Source organism: Telmatherina bonti (assembly GCF_933228915.1).
Source record: "Telmatherina bonti genome assembly, chromosome: 9".
Taxonomy (NCBI): Eukaryota; Metazoa; Chordata; class Actinopteri; order Atheriniformes; family Telmatherinidae; genus Telmatherina; species Telmatherina bonti.
Genome location: NC_136627.1, coordinates 8,658,266 through 8,683,228, shown reverse-complemented (window position 1 = coordinate 8,683,228; position 24,963 = coordinate 8,658,266). Strand labels below are relative to the sequence as shown.

The window sequence follows — 24,963 nt, the reverse complement described above, 5'->3', positions numbered from 1 at the left end:
GGTGTGAACGTGTTATAGCAGCTTTGTACGCATGCGCATTAACCAAGTGTATGCTATTCTGATGGGTACGCCAAATTTTCACAACACCGGACTACTGTACGCCTTCTCCTGGTACAACAACCCGCGAAAGAGTCATACAGGAACATACCAGGTATTTTACTATAGCCACTTCCACCTCTATTTGTTTTCTAGTTCAGGTTTTAAATGCTGTTTGGATTAGCTTGTTGCTAACTTGATCCGAAAACCGCAGCAACGATGCATGAAGCTAGAGTTATCTGAGTCCGCAGGAGAAAGTAAATTAATACCTGTAAGATTGTATAATGATAGTGCACCGAAACCGGGGTTGCATAGCAGGTTGTATGTGGAGTTAGTGATGTCAGCTGACTGTTTACATGTGTTCCTGTCAGGTGTGGAGATGATGGAGACTGAGGAGCAGCCAGACGCCCACCAGTCTGAGCCAAGTTGTAAGGAGGAACCCCACGACAGAGACAGCTTCAGGTTGGATGTCCTAATGTAGCTCCAGCTGCCAAGAAACACAACATTTACACTCATGACATTGATAAACCAGGTGACATATGATGGAGGAAAACCCAGTCTGTTTCAGACACTTCAGGATGGAATCAGATGTCCTTGGGGACATAAGGACGATCCAGTGGAGCAATTTTTGCTGAATGTTATAATGTTATGGTAGATCAATATATATATATATATATATATATATATATATATATATATATATATATATATATATATATATATATATGTATATATATATATGTATATGTACATATATATATATATATATATATACATATATATATATATATATATATATATATATATATATATATATGTACATATATATATATATATATACATATATATATATATATATATATATATATATATATATATATATATATATATATATATATACATATATATATATATATATATATATATATATATATATATATATATATATATACATATATATATATATATATATATATATATATATATATATATATACATATATATATATATATATATATATATATATATATATATATATATATATATATATATATATATATATAAATGAATCACATGCAGCAATGTCTGTATTGTGAGGTTTTACGGGTCAGTATCTGATGAGATGGAATTGAACTTTGGTACATCGTTTAGGTGCTAAAATACTTTATGAACATGTCTTCATTTTGCCTTGCTGGGTGGTTGCTCTTGTCTTTATGCTGCTTTTTTGTGAGATTTTAAAAGCCTCTAACATTTCTCCTCATTTGCATGTAGGTTTCAGTTTAGTGCGGCTTGTATGAAAATGCATAAGCCATAAATATCTCTTCACATGCTTGATGTTATGCTGTTTTTCTCGTTATCCGTTCAGACATTTGGCAAAGACAGACATGCTTTACATTCTCAGTGCTCTTTAGTATACTATTTATTCCTTCGGATTCTGTAACCTTTTGCTGAATCATTCTCTTATTTCACCAAATCAAAGGTTTGCAGTAAATACTTAATTTGGTGCCTGGTACTCCAAGACTTCTCTGAAAAGCCTGATTGCCATTTAGAGTTGAGCGAATGCCAACAGCGAGCACAGTGCAGCGTTTACCGGTCTACAAATCTGACTGCATTCTGGCAGGTGGATTAGGTTGCCCAACAACTCACACATAAAGCCGATTTAGAGCTCAAAACAATGCATTGCCCTCCAACCTGAGAGGGAAATATTTAGTGGTTTCTCAATTTTTTAATAAGCCCATTGTTGATACACCTCACAGTGAGATTAGACGTAGTTTTTATTACACTAAGCCACTTAGACGAGTTCTGTAATCACTCTGTCCAACTGTGGAGCACCCAAATCCTCCAGCCTGGACTTTCCTTACTTCACTCTGTGGTTTGTTTCTGCTCCATCCAGGGTTCTTGCTCCTTTCTTTTCTTTTACAATTAGTCTAAATTTATTTATTTGGTGCCATTTTGCTGCAGACTTTTTCATCCTTAAAGAAAAAGTGAATTACATTGAGTATCTGGAGCCAGAATGGATGAAATCAGGCGGTTGTTGGGCACCATGGGGCGCGTTCGCAGCGACACGCTTTCCTCCGACGCCACGCAGTCCACCGGGGGAAAGCTGGCTCTGCGCCATCGGCTCAGCCAGCTCATGACCTGTGTGGATGACTTGGACCCCAGAAACGAGCTACATGATAAAATGGTGAAGTCTCTGGATAGTGCCTTTCTCGTCTGTGCCAAGAGAGCCAACAAGCCAAAGAAGGACAGCTTCAGGTGGAGGATGATGCAGCTTCTTCTGCGTAATATGTAGTTTGTCCTCAACAGTGTCGTTCCTACTTCTTCTTCTTCATGGATTTTTCTCCTCTGGGTTCAGTGACCGACTAGACCGACCCGTATGACAGACTCGCTTTATTCTTGCTTTCTGAAAACTTCCAGTAGAGTTGATTCCTTGTAATCTGGGAGTCAGCTGGAGTTCAGAAAGACGAGATGAGTGACTGAGCTCTTTATGTGTGAACTGCAGCAGCCTGACCCGCATGAGGTGGTATTACACTGCTTATATTGTCACAGCGTTCATGCTCCAGCATGATGCGCTGATCTGCGGTTTGCTGGATGAAAGAGTGTCTGTGACTGTAAAGCTTTACGTTTTTGTGTTTCTACAGAAAGTATTGCTGCTGAATCTTGTTCACTGATCAGCTGATAATAAAGGTTTTAAAGGTGGATGTTGTTCACAGGCTTCACATGGTGACGTGGAACGTGGCCACGATGGATCCTCCCGATGACGTGACGCCACTTCTTCACATCAACTCGCCAAAAAGCGCCGACCTCTACGTCATTGGGTAAAAAGGGATTTCTGGTATCAGAAATGTGTTGATATCGGAGGATACTGAGCTGACTGTGTGTGATAACCTGTGTGTGTTTAGCTTGCAGGAAGTTTACTCAGGGCCAGTGAGATTTGTGTCAGACATGATATTCGAGGACTCGTGGAGTGGGCTGTTTACGTCCACCTTCGCACCGCTGCAGTATATCAAGGTACAGATTGTCTCACACACACACCGCAGCAGGTCGTCTGTGGACATCAGAGCGATATCAGAGTGAAAACAGAGAATCCTGCTCTCAGATCACATAACATGCACCTGATTGCAAAGAGTAATGAAGTCCACAGCAGTCATGTTCAGAGCAGAACGGCCTTCTACTTGTTGTGTGTGTGTGTGTGTGTGTGTGTGTGTGTGTGTGTGTGTGTGTGTGTGTGTGTGTGTGTGTGTGTGTGTGTGTGTGTGCGTGTGCACGTGTGCGCGTGTGCAGTCGTTCCAGTTTTGTTAAGTGTGTGTGTGTTTCAGGTGTCGTCCATAAGAATGCAGGGTCTGCTTCTGCTTTTCTTCTCTAAACTGGAGCACATCCCTTTCATCAGAGACATCCAGGCTACATACACACGAACAGGCATCTGTGGTTACTGGGTAAGCAATAATGACACACACACACATGTGTTTTATATTTAGCCACAAGATCAAGTTTTATTAAATTATTAATTTTATTTCATTATTCTTAACAATTAAATTATCTTAATTTTTCAAATTTATTTAACATAATACAGATAAGTTATTATCTTTGTCTGAGAATGATTTTACGTTTTATGTTTTTTTTAAGTGTTTGAAGTATTTTTTTATCCTTAAAATGAATAATTACTAGCTTGGATGATTAATTTATTTAGGTTTTTATTTAATAATCCTATTTCTTTTGCTATGAAAAATATTTTCCATATTTTTTTTAATAATAATTTTTATTAATTATTGTTGTCTATTTTAAGTATTTAATTTTTTTATTACTCTGTTTAATTAATAATTGAACTTTTTTGAGGTTTTACTCATTTCAAAGTAAATAAAGCTTATTTATTCGTTGTAACTATTGTCATTTTTATTTCCAATAACTCTTTTTGTACTTTATTTTATTTTATTTTAATTTAGTTTTCCATTTTATAAGAATAAATCTTGTATTTTAAGTGTAAGTTTAAGTTGTATTTAATTATTTATTAAATTTAGTTATTTAAGTCATTTTCCAATTTTCTACCAATTTACTTTTTTGTTTTTTTTTGTTTTGTTTTTTTTACTTTTTAAAAAATGTATTTAGAGATTTCTCAGTTTGATTGAACTGTTTTCTTATTTATATATTTTTATAAAGGTAATGTTTTAGGATTTGACTTTTAATCCTGAAGACCAGACGGCTTCAGACTGAACCTTCCTGATTCAGATCTCTTTCTGTTTCGTCGTCAGGGTAACAAAGGTGCCGTGTCCGTACGTCTGTCTTTTTATGGACACACGCTCTGTTTCCTGAACTGCCACTTAGCTGCGCACATGAAATATGCTTCTGAGAGAGTGGATGAGTTCGAGTACATCATGGACAGACAGACGTTTGACTGTAAGAAAGCTCCGAGAATAACCGACCACAGGTGAGAAAATCCCAGAGTGGCGCTTTTATTCTGTTGAATCCTCTGAATCATCAATCAACTCTGCGTTTGTGTCCAGGTTGGTGTTCTGGTTTGGAGATCTTAACTTCCGGGTCCAGGATCACGGCATGCACTTTGTCCGCACCTGCATCAACAATGAAACCTACAACCTGCTGTGGAGCAGCGACCAGGTTTGATCCTCTTTCAGCTCCCTGAGTCCTCTGATCCGCCTGGACCACTGAGTTTAGAATACAATACAATACAACTTAATTTATAATGCACTTTTAAAAAACAACAATGTTGACCAAAGTGCCACATTGTGGGGGGTTAAAAAGAAACGGAATAGTTAACATACATTAGGACAACTTAAAAAAAATATCAGACATCTTAAAACAATCAAAATAAAATCAGATCTAAAAAGTCAACTTATTGTGCAGAAAGAGTCTAGAATAAAATGTGTGTTTTCAGCTGATGATGATGAAGAAGAAAGAACCGCTGCTGCAGGAATTTGAGGAAGGACCTCTGGATTTTCAGCCTACGTACAAGTTTGACTTGAACTCTGATAATTATGACAGCAGGTGAGTGTTTCCAGGTATCACGCTGGACATGCTGATTGTTTTAATCTGGCTTGTCTTTAAAGTCTTCTGTCTGTCCTCTCCTTCATCTCTGTTCGACTTCACAGATGCTACAGGACATGGTTTGGCTTTAAGTAAGAGAATAATTACCCTTCACTGATATATTTGTCCATATTTCCTTTTTCTAACTTCAGTTTGTGCAAACAACCTGCTGGTTAAATGTAGCTTTTGCTTTTTTTTGCAGCGTTTTTAGTTGTAAAAATAACATTTATCTGTTGCCGTGAGGAACAAAGCAGTTTGTCTTTGCATTTGTTTGTGTCAGATTATTAACCCTGCTGGTAAAGGTGCCCCTTGGATGCCTGCTCCACCGCTGCCGGTTAAGTTTTCATCATTGTTGTTTAGTTTTGTTTATTTAGCTCAGTCCAGCTCCAGTCCTCCAGGGCCACAATCCTGCAGTTTTCCATGCATCCCTGCTGCAACACACTTGACTCAAATGAATCAGACAAAGTGCGGAATTTCTTTGGCTGTTGGATCTATTTAATGGAAGCCAGGTTTGTTGGAGCAGGGATACATGGAAAACCTGCAGGACAGCGGACTCTGGACATCCCTGGTTTAGTTGCTCAGTAACAGTCATTCATGCAGAAAGATAAAAGCGGATTTAAAAGGATTTTTATTTCGCATGAATGCATAGAAACACTTTTTAATGAAAAGACATTATTGTACACCAAGGAAGCATGCTTGTTACAGTTGTGCTCATATTTATTCATTAAAGAAGGGAAAAAACAGCTGCCTCTAAAATTAGCTGTAAGTAATAATAAAGAAAACTTTTATGAAAATCATGACATTATTTTCTAATTCTGGTTCAATAGAAATATCTTTTAAAAAGCAAATAAGATAATTTATTACATATTACATCACTCATAAAGTAATATTTAGTTGAACAATCCTTTAATGTTTCCGCTCCAGTCAGGTGTTTTCTGTTCCTCTCAGTCAGACTTCTGCACCTGTTGACAGGTATTTTGTCCCACTGTTCAACAGAAAAGTCTCTAATTTGTCCAGGAACAATTTGTTTGTTTGTTTTTTTTCCCTTTCTTCAACGCAATTAAATGAAAAAACAGTGTCTTATATTACTAAATTATATTTTTGCAAATTTTGAGTTATAGTTCCTTTTTTAAGTCTCCAGTTATTTGAGTGATGTTGTAAATTCATGTTTTCTTTAATGAAAGGAGATGAATACATATGAGCACAACTGTATATACACACAAAAACCAGAGGGTACCTTATGACTCGCAGTGTTTGTTCACCCATATTTAACCCTCACTGTTTAATCCCGTCTCCCTCAGGTTGTTTCTGCAGTATACATGTTAGAAATGTGCATGTGTAACTCTGCAGGTCGCTCAGCAGCAGCTGCATAACGACTAATGTGCACGTTGTAGTCGTACACAACCCAGAACTGCAGCATTTAATGTCTGTCTGTTTCTTTATGACCCTGAAACTCAACAACAGACGGGTTACGATGGAAGTCACAGGTAGTCAGCAGACACAGTGATGGCTGTTTCATGTACGGCTTTGTAACCCTTCTGTACGTTTCAGACCTGAAGTTTCGCACAAAAAGGTTCAACACTGACGCAGCAAACGGGTTTTAACCCCTTCCTGATGACATCCTCCTGTTCAGGGAGTGGCATGAAATCCATGCAATATCAAAGACCTTCGCAGTCATAAGGAAGCAGCAATCCTAACAAGTTGCATAACAAGCTCACGAGTAGAAAAGGCTGAAGGACTCTACGAAGCATTGACACCTAAATACAGTTTAAATCCCCTGCAGTTGTACGGGCAGATGACTGTCCACACACACAAGGTGTCACAAGAAAGCAGAGAGTCTGCTGATCACAAACATGTCTGGCTCATTGTGGGACAAAGACTGCACAGACTTTGCAGCTTCTTGTTTTTATTTTTAACCATTTCAGGTCCTCTTGTGGCGGGCGTGCGTTTTAGAACACACTCTTCTCCTCATCCCAGAGTTTGACTGACTTGTATCTGCAGGACTTTAAGCTCCACGTGACTGGTTGATAACATCGTTTAGTTTGTTTTTTATTTTCATCACACTTTGACTCATTAAGTGACGCTGTAACTTTGCTACATCTGTCATTTTGAAGAGTTGGTGATACAGGTCGATGCGACTAAATGTGTCCTCTGTGGAGCTGAAACATAAATGAATTTTTATTTAATTATCTTGTGAGTATTGTTTCTACATTTCTGTGTATCAATACTTTTTCTTTTGGTTAAATAAGGTCAAGCTTTTGTCACAACACGAATGTTGGATGTTAGCTCTTTTTTACTGATATTTGATTACTTTCCGATACCGATATTATTGGAGCGAGTTGTGCCAAACAAACAAAAAATATCTGGAAAATTATACATGACATCTTTTATATTTTGTCATTTTGAGTTAGAGTAGACGTTGCTGAATAGTTTCATATAATATGTGCATATTTTGTAAAAATGATACCATTAAAAAATAAGAAAATTTCTGATATTTCATCTTATTGTTGATATCAGCCAATAATATCAGAGATCTTTAGTCTCAACATGATATTGGTTAACATGTTTTATCTGTATCCATGTGATCAGCGGTAAGAAGCGAAAGCCCGCCTGGACCGACAGGATTCTGTGGCGGATACGACCCAAAGCCCCGCCTCCTGACGAGCAGGATGGAAACGACAGCTGTTTGGATGGAGAAAAGATGAAGCAGCTTGATGAAGAAGAGGAGTACCCTCTGAAGGTCAGACAGGACCTGTACACCAGCATCATGGAGTACAACATCAGTGACCACAAACCCGTCGTCGGTATCTTCACGCTTGAGGTGAGAAACTAAAAGAGATGCTGAAAAGTTTGTGTTTTAACTGTCCCGTCATTTCTGGCAGGGTCGGTTTTTATTGGAGTAGTTTTTAGTATTTCTAAAAAAAAAAAATTATTTCAAAATCTATAAAACATTTATTTGAACCTTTCACAGAAAAACAAACAGTTGTTGGAGAAAAAGTGTAAAAAAAACAAAAAACAACTCATCTGTGTGTCGAGGCATACAGGTTGAACTGAGATGGGGTTGAGGGGCCAGATTTCTCTCGTTGGCTGCTTCTTCCACAGAATCCTGAGACGTCTCGAGGCATCCTAACTAGATATCTGAGCCAACTTATCTTCATGTAGAGTAGCTCTGCTCAGAGCCGCTGCCTGTCTCTAAGGAGAAGCTCAGGCTACATAAGCCTTGTTTCCACCAACAGGGGCAGGTCAGGGTGGGCCGGGACACGTCTTTTTGTGTTTCTGCATGAAAAATCCAGGAAGTGTGCTCTAATATCTGACCCATCCTACTTTTTAACCCTTCTGTTGGGTTACTAATCAAACCAATCATCTAAAAAGGGCGATCCTGAAATCCTTTGATTGGTTAAAAAAAAAAAAAAGTCCCTTCTCGTGCAACCTGGCATAAAAATAGAACCGTAACAGCTCCTTGTTTAGACTAACAGATTTTCTTTTCGTTGATTAAATCTCTGCTGAAAATGGTGTTACGAAGCACCGTTCTGTGGACGTCCAAGGATCTTTTCACTTCCCTCAGGATCATTGGGAAGGAAGAGGTCCAAAAAGAACTAGATTAAGGAAGGCGTCACATTGTGATGGTGTCATGCTAGTACGTAGCTGAAGCATGTGTTGCAATGCATGCATGTATCCACAATACTTCGCCTTTCAGGTAAGGTTATAGTTGGCTTTGGGAACGCAGTTAACCATCTGTAGCCACTCCTGGTGGAAACGAGGCTTCGGAGTGGAAACTTCATTCCTGCCTCTTGTATCCATGTCCTTCACTACCTCCAGTTGGTGATCGTTGGTGAGGGTAGGAACATAGAACGACCTGTAAATCAAGGGTTTCGGTTTTCACCTCAGCTCACCAATACAGACCGATGAAGAACCCGAATCACCGATCTACTTGTCCATCTCCCGCTCCATTCCTCCCACACCAGCCTGAACCAGGCTTGCATTACTTGAACTCCTCTACATGAGACAGGATCTCATTCCTCATCTGGGTGAGGATACTCCACCCTTTTCCAGCTGAGGACTGGTCGTGGATTCAGAAGTGCAGATCTTAATCGCAGCCGCTTCCCACTTGACTGCAAAAACACTTCTAGATGAAGACGAAGGTTTTGGCCTGATGGAGCCAACAGAACCCCTTCATCTGCACTTAGAGACTCATTTCTGAGTCCATCACCCTCCCACCTCCAAACAATACAGCTAGAAATTCTGTCCATGAAAGTTATGAACAGAGTCTGTGACCATCACTGATGGAGTCCAACGCTTGCTGGAAAGGATCCAACCCAGTTGCACTCCTCCAGGTCTCGCTGTCATTGCCTATGAGCACCGCAGCAGAGTAAGAAGACCCCACCACACAGGTGTCAGACTCCAGTCCTTGAGGGCAAGTTGTTGTTGTCTCCATGCTCCAACACACCTGACCGAAATCCATAAATAGGTTGACAAAAAGCTGCTGGATCCATTTGATTGGAATCAGCTGTGTTGGTAGAAGGAAACAACAAAAACCTGCTGGATACCGACCCTCGAGGACTGGAGTTTGGCAACCGTGCCCCAGCAGGAACTGCTTCTAGCTCTTGTACTGTGAACTGCTATTTGGTGAATAGGCAGTCAGGTAACAGTCAGGACCCGTACCCCCACCTGAAGGCAGGAGGTAGCGACCCTGTTATTCAGGATGTACAGGCTCCGAGTTGGGGGGGGGGATAACTATACCCTCCCCTGCTCAGTCCTTGTCACTGGGAATAATCCAGAATGGAACACAGTCCAAGTCCTCTTAAGGATAATGCTTCCAGAGTCCAAGCCCAGTGGTATTTAACCAGAACTTTACAACCCACAGGACCAGTTTGGGCTATTTCTCCACCAGTGAAGTGACATCCCCCCATCCATACAGCTAGCTTCTCAAGCTAAGGACAGCTAAGGCCCCCACCTTTGGTCACCAACCTTCTTGCTTTACTCCAGACCTCACCGAACCTCCTGTGGATGGTGAGCCATGAGAATGAGGACATACTTTACCTCTGCTGGTTGTGCTGGGCCAGATCCTGTGGCTACTGGCCGGACCACAAGGTCTAAAGGCGGTGACCATGTCAGGGTGTGGGAGTGTGAAATTGAGTGTTTTTGTTGAAGATAGCGGAGTTATGGTTCCTCACCTGGCACCTGTTTGCCTGGTTTTACCAGGAGCATGAACACAACCGAGCTCCTGCGACTATCGGGACATGAAATCCCGTCCAGCCTGATAAAATGGCTGCTTGAGGAGGAAAATAGTCTTTTCTGTCTGGTTGTTTTGTTTATTTCACTTCTTCAGGTTTTAGCCCAGTTGTCCAGCTCCGGTCTTCGAGGGCTGCATCACTGTGGGTTTTCCATGGATCCCTGCTCCAACACACCTGACTCAAAATGATTAATTTAATGGAAGCCAGGTGTGTTGGAACAGGGATCCATGGAAAACCTGCAGGACAAAGGCCGTTGAGGACCGGCTCTGTGACATTTCCTCTAATAAGGTTTCTGATTTACCGTAGTTTATATTAAAACCAGTATATAGACCTCAGATGATGGTTAAAACCATTTAAAGTGATGAGCAGAAAACTGAATAAACCAAAGAACAATTAAAGACTGGTTCCATATAAATTCAATTCGATTCAACTTTATTTATATAGCGTCAAATCACGGCAATGCCATCTCAAGACGCTTTACAGACAGGAAAAAACATAACGTAAGCCAATTTATAATAGCCTATATAAGATACCAACAGATTGAATTGGAGGGTCCAACTCAATCTCCCATCCTGAGCAAGCACACTGGCAACAGTGGGAAGGAAAAAACTCCCTTTTAACAGGAAGGAAACCTCCGGCAGAACCCGGCTGAGGGACAGGCAGCCATCTGCCTCTGCTGTGTGTGACCAGCTGTCCTGAGGAGTCAGAATAACTCAGAAGTGACTGAGCTCTCTCCTGTCCTTCCAGCTGAGGAAGATGTACGACACTCCTCTGGTGCGTCTGCAGGCGGAGGGCGACTGGAGCGCAGACATCGATGCGTTGGTTCTGTACAGCCCTCTGCAGCCTTTCCCCGCCAGTACCTGGGACTGGATTGGACTCTACAAGGTGGTCTGCTTACTGTAGCTGTTGAAGTTAGCCGCTCCAGTTTGAGACTCATCTTTTGTGTGAATTTCAGGTTGGATTCAGTAGCTTGTCCGACTACATCACCTACACGTGGGTCAAGGACGACGAGGTGGCCTTCAACGAGGAAGTGATGCAGGTATCGGCTCGGTGAAGCGAATTCTGTTCGAACCGAAGCTGCAGATTATTTACAGCAGCCTGTTTTTGTAGGTGTTTGTGAGTAAAGAGGAAATCCCTGTGAGGGGAGGAGAGTGTGTCCTGTGCTACTACTGCAGCACTCTGCAGTGCATCATTGGAGTCAGCGAACCGTTCAAGGTCAGTTTCATCAAAAAATGTGTCAAATCTATGATCTTATTTTATAAATGTAAAAAGTTTCCCTTTTTTCTTTCAGGTTCTTGAGTCCAGAGTAGCCATTGAGGAAGGTTTGCTGCCTGACAAACCTGTTAGACTGTTGGAAAACTGAAGATGCTTCCAGCTCTGAGATGCGGTCTGACTGAGAGATTGATCCTGGTTTATGGCTTTTAGTTCTTAACCTGCAGATGAGGAAGCTCCGTTCACATGGTCACTCATCCTACTCACTTCCACTCTACTTCATCTATTTTCTACTGTGACTGGTCTCCAGGCTGACTGACTAAACACTGTACTGGTATGAAATGCATGTTTGGTGGGTGAGGAACAGCTCATACATGTCGGTATTGTGAGAGAAGGATGTCGCGTGACCTGCTGAAGTTTGATGTTTAGCCATCTCAGTGAGGAAAAGCAAAAGGGAATTATAAAATCCACGAAGCTCTTCGACTAGTTTTAACGATTCAGGTACTGTTTTTCCCCAAATACTTACCAGTTATAAGCCCATGAAGTCAGTCCATGTTGTGTGTAAGTCAAAGGCGATGTGATGCTGGAGCTCTTCACCCGCTTGTTGCAGCTTTTCCTGGAAACTTTCGGGTGGAGCTCAGAGCTCTGCAGGCGGAGGTGATGGAGGATTAAGCAGGACAGATTCAGTTTTTGGAGAATGTAGAAAGTTGTTTTTATGCTGCGTTTTGAGTTTTTGTTCATGAGTTCCTCTTGGCAGGTTGATCCTGTTTTTCCTCGGCTGCTGTAGAAACGTTGGACCGTACTGGTGAACACTGAGCTCTGCTACGGTGTGTTTTCATGCTCTTATAAGAAGCTTTTGTGGAAACGGGCTTCCGTAGAACCGTTTGGACTTTCTCCTCGCAGAATGAAATTCACTCGCTCCTGGAGAACTTGAAAACACGTTTATTTAACTTGAAGCTTGTTTTGTGGCTCATTTTGTGATCATTTTACTCAAAGAAGCCTCGGCGCTAAAAGAAAAACAAGTAATCATAGGAATCATTCCCTTTTAAAGCTGATTGTGGCGTCACCGTTAACTTGAAGAAATATTGCACTGTTTATTGTTTATGCTTAAATATTTATAGATTGTTACTCTTAGTGTTTTCTCAGAAAAGATATAAATATTTAGTGCTTATTTAACCAACGTGGATTCAGAAAGTGCCTTGAAATGATTGTGGCTGCAAATGAAGATGCTGCTTCTCCTCTTCAGTGATTTAAAATTTTCGAGCTTCGTCTGAATGTTTTTATTGTCACAAGAATCACTTATTTTATTATCATTTTACTCTACATTTTTATTGTTCAATTTAGTATTAAAATAACATACTCAAACACAATGACTTCATCTTAAAGGTTTGCAATCCAAATATTAAACAGTTTTCACTTCAGTCTTGTGTGTTTTATTGATCCAGATTTGTTTTTTCTTGACACAAAAGATATTAAAGCTCACATAATTATTAGCCATGAACTTTACTAAACACAAACAAAACAGAGAATAATAGAACTTTTGGTAGGGATTCATTACAGTGATTTACACTTGAGAATGAAAAAACACCCAAGAGATCAATTTTGTCCCACCGAAATGAAGCAATTTTTCCCAAATAAGCGAGAAACTAAGCCCACGTTGGAGCTTTGTAACTCACAGACGCCTGAAGTTTAAACGTGTCAGAAGAGATGATACTTCTAGTACCTGAAAGGCATCAAGATGTGTTTTCCAGTTTTGATGACATCACAGTTCTGTGATTTTTGCCCTAAAAATTATTCTGAGAAATTCTCATGTCTTTCATGCCTTCAAGTTTTCCATGTACAAATTATACTGAAAACAGACATTTTACATTATTTCAGTCAACATGACCATCACTGTGACTGGCTTTACAGCAGGGATCCTCAGTCCTGGTGCTCATAGGCCGGTTTCCACACCTGACTCAATCAATGGGTAATTGGCAGACATATTCAGAGCTTTACATCACGCTTGAGAGGGTCTTGGCTGCTGCTTGAAGAATGAGGCGAGCGGGATCAACATTTTAAAACCAAATCAAACTTTATTTGTATAGCACTTTCCATACAAAAGCATATCAAAGTGCTTAACGTTAAAAATTAAAACCTGTTTCACATTTAAAAACACACATGTTACACACACACGCACAAAACTCAACCCTTCCCCTGACTATTGATGCCAAAATAAAAACGAATAACTTCAGCATTCTGTCGTCTGTATCTGACTTGACACTGCTGTGAGGAAACAACACCTGGGGGGTCTGTCCATGTCAGGAGCCCCCCCAGGAGTGACCAACAGAGACGCAGCCACAGGTAACACCCAGACCAAGGTCCACACCACAGCCATATGGCTGCAGTGCAGAACCCTACCAACATCCCCGGCAGGATGACCCCCACCACAACGACCCCGCTGGTCACACAGGTGCAGCCCCCGACACGGAGGATCCCCACGACAAAGAAGAAAACACTGGAGCTAAAAGGTTAAAAAGATCAAATAAAGACACACAAGATAAATATAATTAAATCAATAATTCTGTAAAAGAATAATTAAAACAAAAAGATTAAACCTAAGTAATATAAATGATCAAATAGAAATAATAAAAAGTACATAAAATAAGTTATAAAATGAGGTCAGACAATAATATCGAAAAGATTAAAAATGAATTAAAAATTAAATAAATACGTTAAAAAAAAAAAAAGAAAATTCTGTATGAATTGGCTCGAAATGATGTGTATGTTGATTTGTGTATGTAAAGTGCCCTGTGACAACATTGTTGTGAAGTGGCGCTATACAAATAAAGTTGAACTGAATTGAAATAAATAAATAAAGAGACAAATAAGAACTGAAGAAAAAATCAAGTAAAAGCTCAACGAAAAAGGTGGATCTACAGTCTCTGCGGCCCTGAGGTCCTCTGGCAGGTTATTCCACAGGTGAGGACCATAAAACTCGAATGATTTGATTGGATTGACCCTAACCCTAACTCTAACCCTAACACCCCCCCATTTGACATCCTACCCAGCCCCACCCCATTCTCCAGGCTGCAGACTTCAGGCTCTGCACAGGTCTGAGTCTAAATTAGGTGTCTACAGCTTCTAAAACCTGCTGGACCCTGGCCCTCATTTCTTTATAAATGCTTCACAGCAGCACGCCCCACCAACTCCTACTGACAACCATTTTTTTTTTTTTTTTTTGCTCATCGCTGTCCAACCCGCCATAAAAACTAGAGAAGGTAGTAGAACAGATAAAACTTCATCCATGTCGCAGAAGACGCTTCTGAAACTCAGTTCAGACGTTTTTGTAAATAAAAATATGGCATAGTTTCCAAACTGTGGCTGTTTAAAAGGTCATGTCTGGGTTTTCCCAGGAACCAGCCTTTTTTGTTACCATAGCAACCAGATACAGTCCTTTATTTATTTATAGAACATTTAAAACCAAATGAGGTCCAGTTATTCTCAGTCTACCCAGGACCTCCTGCACTGCTTGTTTTAAACCTACTTTAAACACGTCTGTATGAAATAAAGGGGACCTTAATGAATAAGTACACACCAGACTGAAAATGTAGAAAGAAACTTGTTAATTCTGGGATATATTTCGTCAAACGTGATGCTGGTGCGTGTTACTGCAGTCACGCACGTCATCCGACGTCCATCTGCTCGCGTTCTCTCTGCCTCCAAGCAGAGAAACAGTAGAAAGAAACTTTACTGGACAACTTATTTATGTGGGTGTCATGTTGGCTTCTCCAGACACAGCAATATTTCATACTGTCAGGTTTTATTTGATTAAAAAAAAAGATGACAACAACTTTCTAACTGTTGTGCAGAATGGTTACTCCCCAAGCATGGCGGTCCAATCCCAGATTTTTCTGTAATGTTTGATATAGATCAATAACTTGACTCGATTTTTTATTTTGAAGATAAAAAAGTAGAAAATGACGACCATTTTTTGTACAACTTGTTTTACTCATGGGGAAGTTTTATATTCATAAAAGGAAATGGGCTGACGGCAAGATCTTGAAAATCCTAAGGCCTTAAAAACTATAAGGCCTTTGGACACATTGTGGACATATTGGACATATTCTTATTTCACTGATATGGTTTCACTGAGACTTTGTATGATTTGTATGCGTATGGACGTTACACAAGTGAAGATGCTCAATTTTTTTTAAATTTATCATTTTATTTTATTTTTATTATTTTTCTTATCTTTTTTTTCTTTTTTTAAAAATGTATTTTTTTGTACCTATTTTCATTTAATTCTTGAACCCCTTACTTATCAATTTATGTTTATGTCTGTATGTTTTTTTTTTTTCAATTGTGTAATAATTTAAAAAAAAAAAAAAAAAGATAACTGGACATAATGATCGGATTAGCAACGAATTAATCATTTATTTTTCTAACATTCACCTCTCATTCATTCATTTTCCGAACCGCTTATTCCAATTCAGGGTCGAGGGGAAGCTGGAGCCTATCCCAGCTGGCTTTGGGCGACAGGCAGGGTACACCCTGGACAGCTCGCCAGTCCATCGCAGGGCCACACACAGAGAGACGAACAACCACACTCATGCTCATACCTAGGGGCAATTTAGAGTGACCAATTAACCTTTGGATGGTGGGAGGAAGCCGGAGTACCCGGAGAGAACCCACGCATACACGGGGAGAACATGCAAACTCCACACAGAAAGGCCACTGACCAAACCAGCCAAGGATCGAACCAGCGACTTGCTGTGAGGCCATAGTGCTAACCACTGCGCCACCGTGCAGCCCACATTCACCTCTCTTCCGTCAAATTACTTCAACCTGACAATACCGGCAGAATTGGCTCTTCCGGTCAGCCTTCACAATAAAACAGCAACAGTTCCTTTGTGATCGACGTCTCCTTCTTCTTCTGAGTTTTTTTTCCTTTTGTTTGTTTGTTTGTTTTTGACCAAGGTAAACTTTACTTTTTCAAACATATAAGATGTATGATTAATAATGCCGTTAAAGTGTTTAATTCATAGACATTATATATACGTATATATGATGTCTATGGTTTAATCCACGTTGGTGACGCAATCGCCGCTTCCGTCCAGACACCGTTGCCATAGTAACTGTTTGTTTGCATCCTTCGAAAGGACGAAACAAGAAATAAGGTATGTGTTGGGGGGGAAATGGACGTTTTCTGTTCTTCTTTGATGAAAACAAGTTAACTTTAGGCTGAAACAGAGTTTTTTAGACTGCTTGTAATCCAAAGTAAATTTAAGTTATGTTGAAAAAAATAAAAAAGCACACGATTTCCGATTGTGTATATATGAAATTTATGCTGATCCACTCGAAATTTTTTTCAATTCAATACTTCAGCTCTACATAAAGAGTTTCAAGAGGTTCATTTTTTGCTGTTTTGCTTATTCATTTGAACAAAACTAGTGTTTAGAAGCAGCAGGCATCCTGTCCACACAGAGTAGCAGAACCATGCCTCTCCTGGAGCAAGGCCCCCAGCAGGGAGGACGCCCTGATCTAGTCCATGTTGAGCTCACCCTGAACCACTCTGAGCTCTTCAGAGCAGAATGCAGGAGGCTGATCCTGGACACTGACAAAGCCTGCAAACGCATGCAGGATGAAGACAACAAGCGACTTGGTGAGTAGGACTCAGATGTTCTGTGTGAAGTCCAGGATGGAGATGCAAAAGTTTCTCAGATCAATTCTGCTGTTCAGATCAGCGGGTCAGAGACGTCGGGTTTCTGAAGAAGGAACAGGAGCTGAGACTGGAGCAGATAATTCAAGAGACCGATGCACTCATCACCTTACAGGACAGAGTGATGAAGGCCCTGGAAGCATGCAAGGAGCCCCTGAGGGTCACCAATCTCTGCCTGGAGGAGAGGTGAATTTCATTTCATTTCAATTCAATTCAATTCAACTTAACTTTATTTGTATAGCGCCACTTCACAACAATGTTGTCACAGGGCACTTTACATACACGTGAAGCCAGCACATCATCACAAACCACCTAAAACTTCCCTTCTTTTCCACTTATTTATGCATGAAATATAAGTTTTCAGTAGCTTGATGTGGCACATTTTGCTTAAAGTGAAGCAGAGTTGGTTAGAAAATATTAAAAGCATTTTTCTTCAAGTCAATAAAGCAAAAAATAAAAGAACAGCCTTGAAATTTGAGGACATGGATGACAGATTTTACTAATTGTGACACCGTATACAGTTGTGCTCATATTTTTTCATACTCTTTCATTAAAGAAAGAAAAAACAGGTGCATGTAAAATAAGATGAAATTGACTAAAGTAATAATAAATAAAGATTTTATGAAAATCATTACATTATTTTCTAATTCTGGTTCAATAGAAATATTATTTTAAAAAAAGCAAACAAATAATAAAATTTATTACATATTTCATCACTCATAAACTAATATTTGGTTGAACAATCCTTTAATGTTTTTGCTACAGCCAGGTGTTTTCTGTTCCTCTCAGTCAGACTTCTGCACATTTTGACAGGTATTTTGTCCCACTGTTCAACAGAAAAGTGCTCTCATTTGTCCAGGACTAATTTGCTTGTTTGTTGTTTTTTTCTTCTTCATCTCAATTAAATAAAAAAACAGTGTCTAATGTTACTACATTATATTTTTGCAATTTTTTAGTTATTGTTCCTTTTTTAAGTCTCCAGTTATTTGAGGGATTGTTGTAAATTCAGGCTTTTCTTTAATGAAAGGGGATGAATACATATGAACACAACTGTATGTTGTTTATAGCCTGGATTGTCCATTTGGACAACCATGCTGGGTTGAACACAAACATGCTGACAAATACCACAGATGATCCAATGGCATGACGCATTACATGGAAATGTACGGTGGCCCTGAAGTGCAAACCACAATTACAAAACCAAAAACGTGACACAAAATTAAAAAACAGCAACAAATTGAAAATGACAACAAAATTAATAAAATACACAATGACCAATTAAAAAACACAATCAATTAAATTAACACAACAAATAAAAAAAACATGAAGAAAATTATAAAACACAATGACAAAAACGGGTTACGTTCATGTTTTGAAAATTGCGCTACATACAGAACAACTTCCGGTTCAAAAGCCGTCTGGCGCCATCGTCCAATCAGCCATTTCTCTTGTTGCCCGCTGGTACCTACCTTTTCTGGTATGTTAATGTAGTTGTGCTTTTTCTAAGTTCGTTGTCGTTTTTTATTTGTCATTGTGTTTTATCATTTTTTTTTTGTTGTGTTTTTTAGAATTTTTTGTAGTGTTAATTAAATTTTTCGTGTTTTTTAATTTGTCTTTTTTTTTTTTAAATTTTAATTGTCATTTTCAATTTGTTGCTGTTTCTTAATTTGTTGTTGCGTTTTTTTGTTTTGTAGTTGTGGTTTGCACTTCAGGGCCACCGTAGAAATGGGACACGATGAGCCAAGTACTTTAAAATTTATGTTGGAAGTCATTGAGAAAGTGATTTTATGAGGATAGCATAGTAGTAGCTTGTGTTTTCTAACTCGTATCTCCGTTTGCAAGTTGTAAACTTGTAGCCCTGGCATAGCTCATAGTCATCTAAAAAGGCTGCTGTCATTGGAAAGTTCTTGGATTGTTCAAATAAAAGCGACAACATTCCCTGCTTTTGGTAATGAAGCAGATTTTTCTCCCTTTTGTGAACTTTAGGTGAAACGTATTTAGAAAATAAAGAAAATAAAATAGTTTGGGAATTTCTCTTTTAAACATGTTCAATACAAATTAAGCACACATTTATATTATAATAACCCCCCCACCCCTATTTTGATTTCCATTATAAGAGGAGTTTTAACCACAGCAAACACCAGCTCTGACTAGCTGGTTGCGACACATTTTCATTTTGACCATATAACATCAAAGGAGTTTGATATTTTGCAGCAGGTCTATGCAGCACTTTTGATAATTTGTTTTAGCTTCTTACTCTGTTCAGAAAAACACACATTTTTTCACTTGAACAGCCTGAATCACACTGAAAAGAAGTCAACACCCCTGAAGGACCTGGAGCTCTTTCACCTTTTATTCTTCCGGGATCCTGGTTTTGTTCTCAGAAGAAGACTGACGTGAGGGAAGCTGTGTTAAGTCTTTGTTTTGTGGCTGGCAGAATACGGCGTGTCCTCTCGGAAAGGCTGCACGACGATGTGGACAGGGAGCTGCTGAAAGAGCGCGAGGTCAGCGAGGGCGTGATGTCTCTTCTGCAGCGCGTGACGGAACAGATCTCTGAGCAGATTCGGTAAGAAGATGATTGTTACTTTTTACGTTTAAAACTCCACTTAGCATTTAACCTGCTTCTTTATGCGGCAGCCTGAACCGATCGGCTAAATACCAGTTGGAGCAGGACCTGAAGGAGAAGGCCGAGGCTCAGCACATAGACGACTCCTGTGCGATAATGACAACCACTTCCATCAGAAACCTGCAGAGATCCAAAGATAAGACGGCTGCGTTGTCGAGGTGAGCTGCTGTCTTCATGTTGTTTCCCTAAATTCAATTCAATTCAACTTTATTTATATAGCACCACTTCACAACATTGTTGTCACAGGGAACTTACATGAATCAACATACACATCACTTCGAGCCAATTCATACATATCCTATAATAGAAACCAACTGATTGCATCGAGTCATGACTTCAATCCAATCCCCCGTCCTGAGCTGCGACAGTGGGAAGGCAAAAACTCCCCTTTAACAGGAAGAACAGGCAGAACCCGCTCAGGGAGGGCAGCCATCTGCCTTGACTGGTTGGGGTGGAGACGACAGGAAAGACACAACAACATGTACAATTGCACTTAATCAGGAAGACCTGCGGAAAAAAGGAGAAATAGGTTAAATAAATAAGTTAAATAAGAAATAAATAAGTTCGAGACGGCAATATTGGCATATATTTATACATTAATATATTAGAGAAATAGAGTGAGGTACATTGTATTGTATTGTAAAATTGTATCGTACATTGTACGAGGTACAGTGCATCAGGTAACATCTCCATTGCTACATAAGTAAAGGTTGGCCAGACTACCCATAACTATAAGAGCAAAGAGCAGAACCTGGATAGTTGGGTCCCGTACATGCAGACTCCAAAACAAAAAGTTTTGGTCTTGTTTTGGTCTAAAGACCCAAACAAACAAAGTCCTAAAGTCTGCTCTAAGACTAATGGCTGCAACACGTCTCTCAGCCTGGCAGTGTCTCTGGGACAGTGGGAGAACATGTCGGAAATCAACATCAGCAAGGTGGAGAAGCAGAAAGCCAACTCGCAGTCCCTGCGGGCTCTGGTCGAGTCCGTCCTGGAGCAGACACTGGCCGACATGCAGAAGCAGTTTCAGGCTACGACGGCGGCCTTTCAGCTCAACATCCAGGACATCAAGTCTGCCAAGAGCCTCATGGAGGAGAAAATGCCCAAGGTAGAGGGAGGGGAGTGGGCTGTGAGGGGAAACTGTATCAGTCCAGCTGATGTAACAGGGAACTCTGAGCGGAGATGGACAGTGATGTGACTCCTCCTTTCCCTCCAGATTCAGTCTGAGATTTCCAGCCAGCAGAAGATGAGGCAGGATCTCCGAGCGGCCATTGCAGAGAACGAGCAGTTCTTGGGTCTGGCTCAGGCCCGTCTGGCTTTACGCAAACAGAGGCCTGGGAAAGAACGATGCCATGACGCGGCGCAGACCCAGCTCCTCGCCGATGTCCAGCGGCTCACTGCTCACATCAACAAGTAAGACTCATCACCCCTCCCATGTGGCAAATACTGCAAAAACACTGGAAGCTTGTTTTTCCTGCTTGTTTATCCCACATCATCATCGTCTGGTTGTTTTGCTGTGCCGGCAGACTGCACGAGGACGTAGCCCAGTCGGTGGAGCAGGAGAGACGGCTGCTTCGCTGCCAGGTGGAGCTGCAGGAGAACATCAGCGTGAAAGCCAGCTCTCTTTACATCGACGAGGTGGTCTGCCTGCAACACAGGGAGCCCGTCAGCATACACAACTTCTGAACATTTATACCTGCAGGCTATTTATTACCACATTACAGTCTCTGAATTCACTTCCCAGTCTGTGTGTTGCTTCTGTTTCCCTCCTGCTGTCATGTTTGTTCAGGTCGAAGTCGTGTAGAAACTATTCGGGATCATGAAGCCGCTCCACCTGCTGCAGCACGTAAAGAAGATCCCACACACTAGTCACAGACCTGCAAACCGTTAAAACTGTTAGGTTTAGGGCAATAATCTTTACATCACTAAGTATTGATGACGCCATAAACATTTTAGAATTTCCCCTTTTTGGGATTAATGAGTAATGTCGTCATTTATTGAAATAAAAAGGAGGATGTCAATCCACAGTTCCAGTGAAAGGCTTGGACAGCTTCTCTTTTAGGGTTTTTTCTTGATATTTTTCATTTTCTATTTTAAAGATTAAAACTTAAGACTTCCAAACTAAGTAGGAACAAGTAGGGATTATGTATGAACTTGTAGGAACTATGTTGGAAGTAAAAACAAACGTATGAAATAAACCAGACTGTTTTCTGTTTTATATGCGACAAACCTTTCACTCTGATGACAGCGTTGTACCCTCTTGGCTGTGGGGTGGTTTTTCTGATAACAGCTGTCCCTTGCTGAGAGTCCATTTCTGACATTTTCCCTTCTCGGTGTGTTTAGATCATCAGTTGTGTTGTGCCAAGGTTGGTAAAGGACTATCTGGAAAAACCAGGACTATCTGACTCGTTTCCTGCAGGTCTGCAATGTTTCCCTGCTTTAGCACACCCGGCTCATTAAGTCAGGGGTCACCAACTCTAGTCCTGAAGGGCTACCATCCTGCAGGTTTTATTGTTTTCCAGGTACAACACACCTGACCCAAACCAATGGCTCATTAACAGGCAGGTGCAGAAGATGACAACAAGTTCTTGGAGAACTTTTTCACTTGGATCAAATGTGTTGTACAAGGGGAAACACTAAAACCTGCAGGATGGTAGCCCTCAATGACTGGAGTTGGTGACCCCTGCATCAAGTGGATCCAACGGCCCATGGCAGGAGTGTCCAAAGTCGGTTGGCTATCCTGCAGGTTTGCAATGTATTCCTGTTTCAGCACAACTCAGTCGGATTAAAAGGATCCAACAATCTATGAAGTTCTGCATGATAATTGAGTCAGGTGTGTTGGAGCAGGGATACATAGAAGACTTGCAGGGCTGGGGCCTTACAGGGAATAACCCTGGTCTATACAAGGGATAACAGACCACTGCTGGGATCCATTAGAAACAAGTTAAATATAAAAACCCAACAACAAGATCACAGTTTTAATCTAGGATTAAAGTATTTTTCATTTCATTCATTATGACAGGAACACCAGTCCATCGTTAAGGTCAGTCCATCAGGAAAACCTCAAGAACTTTGAAGGTATCCTCAAGTCTAGTTGCAAAAACCGTCAAATGTACGTTGAAACTGGTTCTCATGATGACCTCCTGGGAAAGGAAGGCTCTGCTGCAGATAATCTGTCACCAGTCTCAGCAACTGCACAGTAACGGCATCTCAGACCTGATCCTACATAAGAGCTTCACAGTGTTCAGGAGGGAGATGCATCTCAGCGTCAGCTGTGCAGAGGAGACTGCAGGAACCATGCCTTTGTGGTTGATCTGCTGAACTTTTTGCAAGGTATGCATGTAGATAGATAGATAGTTTGCAGGAGATGATGTGCAAAAGAATTAAAGATTTATGTCCATCAGACAACAGAACAGTTTCCACTTTAAATGAGCTTTGGTTCAGAGAAGACGGCAACATTTCTGGATCGTGTTCACGTGAGGCTTCTTGTTAGCATTCTGGAGCTTTAACCTGCGTCTTTGGGTTTTCAGGGTGAGCTGTGTTTACAGACTGTGATGTTTTTGCCGTGATTCCCAGTAAAGAAAGGTTAGGTTTTATGGCATCATACTGGAAATCCAGAGATTTCTCCTGATGATGGTGACTATTGTGTAGATGAAGGCAGATTCAGACTCTTCATTCCTACATTCAGGAACGTTTTGCTGAAACTGATCCATAGTTTCCAGGTTTGGTCAGTTTCTACATCCCATCATGTCGCCGAGCTGTTGATGATGAACCCGGAGAGCTGTGACATGACATCTTCCTCCTCCTGCTGGCTCTTCTTAGCAGCGTTCTGTTGTTTAGTCCCAAACAGTAAAATCTCTCACTGTCTACTTTGTTTTCTTTCTTGTGCTGTGAATAAAATTTTGGTTTATGAGATAATTTTCCTGTTTTTGACCATCAATGATTGTTCACATGAGCATGATGATTTAATTATCAGTAAGCTATTAAGTATTTTTATGATTTTATTTATCAGTTACTCCCCAAACATAAGGTATAAAGTTAATAAACTTTTTACATATTTGATATTTTTCATAATTTGTCACTATTAAGTCAAAAAAGAAAAGAAAAATGTGTGATTTGTGCTGCATTGCTGCCCTCTGGCGGCCACAGAGAGAAGCGCTCTGTGTTTTACAGATTCAGTGTTTGCCTCCTTCGGCCTCTTGTTGCTGTGTGTGTGTCTGTGTTTGTATGGGTTTTCAGATTTAGCAACTTTTTAAAACAAAGAGAAGAAGAAAAAGATTTATGGAAGTTTTTTGTCAGCAAAGTGCAGCATTAAACCTCAGATCCTCATGTCTCCATCCACATTCAGCTGCGCTGCAAAGACAGAGGCAGGAAGATCTCTGAACAATGGACAAAAGAAGGTAATTAAAAATAATTTTTAAAAAAATAGATATTTTCCTAATTTTCCTGCTGTTCACTATCAAACTGATCTAAGAGCTGTTTCTGCTAGAGAAGGATTATGCTGCAAATTCTGATATTGATTTACTGCTAAGTAACATGGCCAACATCCATATTGATACTGATATTGTTGCTTGAAATTTCATAATTCAATGATTTTTTCATTACTGATAATTCAGAATTAGATCACACTAAAGCAACATTTTGTCAAATACATTTATTAATTAAAGAAAGTTTAAGTTTTTTTTTTATTTATAAACCTTATAAAATAACATAAACGACGTCTCAAAATAATAAAATAACTTTTATAAAGAATCTGTTGCTACCAAATCTCTGTATGAAGTACATCAGACGTGCTTGGTGAAATGCTGCATTTTGCATCTTGATCAATGATTATGGAGGACAAAGGAGCACTGTCTGTGTATAATCAGTGTGTGTGTGTGTGTGTGTGTGTGTGTTTGCAGCTCTGTTCTCTGGTTAATCCTCCACCTCCCACACTTTGCCTCCCACATGACAAACACCAAACATTCAGAATGAACAGGGAGGTTCACAGTGTGGATCACAGCTGTGTGATCAGATGAATGAATGAGGATGTGAGGTGATGATGATGATGATGAAGGCTTGAAAGAGCAAATGGATTCTCAGGTTTTACACCTGAACGCAGACAGTCAGCCAAACTC

At 40.2% G+C, this 24,963-nt stretch overlaps 2 protein-coding genes across 2 annotated transcripts; both read left to right on the top strand.

The window, feature by feature from the left end:
- Nucleotides 1-59: 59 nt before the first annotated feature.
- Nucleotides 60-12,764, top strand: LOC306760875 (inositol polyphosphate 5-phosphatase K-like). Its single transcript, XM_079246912.1, has 14 exons — nucleotides 60-151; nucleotides 408-498; nucleotides 2,751-2,855; nucleotides 2,940-3,048; nucleotides 3,357-3,473; nucleotides 4,287-4,462; nucleotides 4,539-4,650; nucleotides 4,928-5,037; nucleotides 5,142-5,168; nucleotides 7,666-7,897; nucleotides 11,058-11,195; nucleotides 11,266-11,349; nucleotides 11,421-11,525; nucleotides 11,602-12,764. Exons 2-14 carry the CDS (start codon nucleotides 416-418, stop codon nucleotides 11,671-11,673), a joined length of 1,470 nt encoding a protein of 489 aa, XP_079103038.1. The 5' UTR covers nucleotides 60-151; nucleotides 408-415; the 3' UTR covers nucleotides 11,674-12,764.
- Nucleotides 12,765-17,000: 4,236 nt separating this feature from the next.
- Nucleotides 17,001-21,532, top strand: tekt1 (tektin 1; the record flags this gene model as incomplete). Its single annotated transcript, XM_079246657.1, has 7 exons — nucleotides 17,001-17,166; nucleotides 17,244-17,409; nucleotides 19,661-19,789; nucleotides 19,861-20,007; nucleotides 20,729-20,954; nucleotides 21,063-21,259; nucleotides 21,373-21,532. The coding sequence occupies 7 exons, from the start codon at nucleotides 17,001-17,003 to the stop codon at nucleotides 21,530-21,532; spliced, it is 1,191 nt and encodes a 396-aa protein (XP_079102783.1).
- Nucleotides 21,533-24,963: the final 3,431 nt, after the last annotated feature.